This window comes from Buceros rhinoceros, unplaced genomic scaffold, assembly GCF_000710305.1.
Source record: "Buceros rhinoceros silvestris isolate BGI_N320 unplaced genomic scaffold, ASM71030v1 scaffold12285, whole genome shotgun sequence".
Taxonomy (NCBI): domain Eukaryota; kingdom Metazoa; phylum Chordata; class Aves; order Bucerotiformes; family Bucerotidae; genus Buceros; species Buceros rhinoceros.
Window position 1 is genome coordinate 16,798 of NW_010413683.1, and position 3,752 is coordinate 20,549.

General features: G+C 37.6%; 1 protein-coding gene across 1 annotated transcript in view; it reads right to left on the reverse strand.

Annotated features, from left to right (window-relative positions):
- Positions 1-689: 689 nt before the first annotated feature.
- MYRFL (myelin regulatory factor-like) overlaps positions 690-3,752 on the reverse strand; it is a 32,491-nt gene continuing 29,428 nt past the window's right edge. Inside the window, exons 19-21 of the mRNA XM_010136849.1 lie at positions 3,455-3,563; positions 870-944; positions 690-776 (exon numbers count right to left, since the gene is read on the reverse strand). Coding sequence (XP_010135151.1) covers positions 690-776; positions 870-944; positions 3,455-3,563 — 271 coding nt within the window. The remainder of the gene's footprint in view (positions 777-869; positions 945-3,454; positions 3,564-3,752) is intronic.

Below are 3,752 nucleotides of genomic sequence, written 5' to 3' on the forward strand. Positions count from 1 at the left end.
TCCTGCTGTACAGTTAAAAAAAAAGGTAGCTGAAACACATCTCATTCAAACAGCAGCAGCAGCATTAAATCACACAATAGTAACAGGAATGATGGTACTGCTTTCTGAAATGGAAATTCTTAAACACACCGTCGAATTGACCTGTTGATCCATAACTTACAGCACGTATTTCAGAGGGCATTTGCACAGTGCTACATTTCTCAGAGTTTTGTTTGGTGTTGGTTTCCTTAGTGAAAAAAATAGATTTACATACAAAGTGCAGCAGATAGTAAAAGAAGATATATGCCTGTAGGACAGAAGCGGGTCTCCTGACAGTGAACAAAATTTTATTACGTTACTGTTTTCTGAGGACTGGAGTGCATTCCAGCTTAGCAGAGCTCCTACCTCAGATTTGTTCTTGTCTGCTATACATGAAATATCATATAACTTCACTGTTATCAATGGGATTATTTATTTACACAGCATATACTCCATTGCCTCACGTCCTTTTAGAAACACTTCCTGGAAATGCAGAGCTATGGTTGTTGTCAAATTCTTTTTCTTCTTTTTTTTTCATTTAAAAATGGAAAAAAAAAAAAAAGTGCCACACAACTCAGCAAGAGGTTAAAAAAATATCCAGGGCCATTCACAAGTCTCTTTTTCATATCAAGGGCTTCTTTTTCCCAAAGAATCGAATGATCAGCAACATTTTAGTTACACTGCCGATAAAAATAGAAGTAGTAATCAGTAAAAAACATTCCAGCAAAATAAGGATCTGTTGAGCAGTCTACCAAACCCTGCAGAAGAAATAGAAAGAAGATTCATGTAGGATCTTCTCTCAGTTCAAATGCTATTTGTCTTTTGCTGTGTTGCCATTTGAAAAGGCTTACCGGTGCAGCTACACGGAAATGGTACGCGCTGTCATACAATTTAGTTACAGGGAGAGGCCAAATATGCTGACGTCCCTAGATGATAAATGAGAGAGAGAGAGATTAGATAACCCTTTTTCACAGCAACTTGGAAAGAAGGTTAGGCTCTGGGAACATTTCTTGACTATAGCTATCGAGTCTTGTAGCATAATTACTTTGCACTGCATTTGTCAGAATATTTAAAGACAAAGTGCTGACTTTAAACCCTGCAAATGTGGGTTTGCTTTGATCAGCTCTGCCCAGGAACTGACAGACATCTGGCTCCCAGCAACTCCCAGCAGGTTTTGAATAACTAAACTCTCTCTCTAGTTTTCCAGGCAAATCACACAATAAATAGGGGCTGTTCATAACGCGCCAGATGGCCCACGACCTTTACGGTGTAATAGTGGCTGGTTTTGAAACAGCAACTTTAGTAGTCCACAGAAGACAGTGGAAGTTCCTCTATATATTCTAAAGATATGAGTAGCATCTTCACTCAGTATTTCAAAACCAGACACAGGCAAGATTTCATGCTATGTACAAATGAAATAATATATTTTGTATCTGAAATGCTTATGCTACATTGAATAAAATAAAATTAAATCCTCAGTTCTTTTTAACCTAATGATTCATGGTAACTTTCATTTCATCAGTTTCTAGTGTCTCAATTGCTTCATCTTTCCCTCCCCCTTCACTTTCTGACACATTCTCTCTGAGGGATATGATATGCTTACATAATACACATGTGAGTCCGCCGAGTCCAAATGATTGCTGTCCTGCCCTTTGGTAGGGAATAAACCTTCCAGTCCCTAGGAAAATCCTCTTGGAAAAAAAACCTCCTCAACTAGGCAGCATTTCTCTTCTGAGTCACAGCAAACCTGAATGCTCACTGCTGCTGGAGGCTAGGTAGCTTTAGTCTTTGATGTAGGTTTCAGGTTGACACAGGAAATCTCTTTGACCAGTTTTGGCAGTAAGCTTCAAGGTTATTTCTGCATTGCAAAACTCTCTGGGTCTGACTTCACTTCGATTCTGCTGGAATTACAGCAGACAGGTCAAAACTTTGACAATTTTGGCTTTCTGATAGTTTTGCAGTAGTTGCAGAGAAGCCTGTAACTTTTTGCAAAGACATTTCAAATATTGATCAGAAAGTCAGTTTAAGGGCGGGGGATTCCCAATTGCTCTGATTTGACAAACCCCCCAAAAAGTAATTTGAAATTAATTATGAACATACCACATATGGCACTATATATCAGAAATCTAAAGACTCTGGAATGACTTCCAACTTCAGGAGGTTTCTCCTCCCTGAACAACATGTTCAGAAATGCTATTACCCTTGCTTCTGCCTACTGTTTTAGCCAGAATAAACATTTCCAAGCAATGTGGACAAATCAAGGCTAGGGAATTTGAAGGGAGTTTAAGGCCTTCATCAATTTACTGGAGATGATCAAAAGTTTGCAAGATCCAATCTCTAAACTTTTTTTACTGGGAGAAGCTAACATGTTTTAACAGCTTTTATTCCCATCAAGGCAATCAGAGAATGACATGTAAACAACTCTTGCTTTTATAATGAAGAAATTTCCCTAGAGAGATTTACTGGTAAACCCCTGTTCATATAGACATAAAGGGGAATACTACCATTGTTTCCAGTGAATTCAAGACTTAAAAACTGGAATTCACTACCCATAACACAATAATGGAAAGAGTAGAGTAGATGAGAGTTTGGAAGACTGTCTCCTAAAGCCCTGGGTGAAAAATACTCTTATTTCTTAAGAATCTCTGGAGATATATAGAGTTATATATATAGATAGGTTGAAGTAGAATCAAAACTGTCCTTGCAGATAGTCACTAGATACGATTTTTATAAAATTCAGCAGAAAACTGACTACTTCAGAAGGGTTGTATCTCACTATGGTCATGTGAAAACCAGCTATGACTGGCAGACCTAAAGTATCATTTGGATTTCTACTTAATCAAGATCAGAATTTTGCAGCCATTAATTTTGTAAGACAGGTTCTAATGGACCGTTTCTTTTTTGGAAGTGCCCATAAGTACACTACTAACAAGACCAAGGAGACTAGCCAGCATGAGCTGCCTTACTTTCCACCCTCTGCAGCTGAAAATCTTCATGGTTTCTTTTATCTCTTTATTCATTCCTTACTATCAGTGGCGTAAAAGGCTATTCAGCAGAGTAAGTTTTTTTCACCTTCCATATACCCTTCAACTCCAGAATGTTTCCACACAATGTTTGAATCAAGAGCGTCATTCAAGGGATAGCAGCATCTTAATTATGAGACTAATGCTTTTGTGAAAAGCAAACAGAGCTAATAGAAGAGAATGACACCCTCAAGAGCAAGGGCAAGTTAAAGCTAATCATGAATTATTTCAGCACTGTATGACCTTAACTGCAGAAACTATCAGAAAAATGAATACTTTTTTCCTACATAAAGCTCAATTTTATTTTACATTTTGCACAGTACCGATACTGTGAGAGATGAAAAAAGAGCCATGTGCTGGGCAGTATGTAAAAATGATGCCCACAAGCCAGACTACTGCTGCAAAAATCTTACCTGTGTGGTTTCTAGGAAATCCTTCCTACTGTTTTGGCTTGAAGAATGACGAGAACAATGATTTCCAAACGTGACTTTGCAGAGAAATATAATTAATGGTTCTGTGGTGCTTCAAGAAAAAGAAAAAGATAAGGATTTAAATAGGAGAATCATATATATATATAAATACAAAAATACACACAAAGCAAAAGAATACAAAGAACTGAATTGTGGAGAAATAAAGCAGAGGAGCTTACTTCACTGATGGATATGAAGGAGATAAACCTAAGCCACCAACCTCTAATCTCGTCCCATTCAT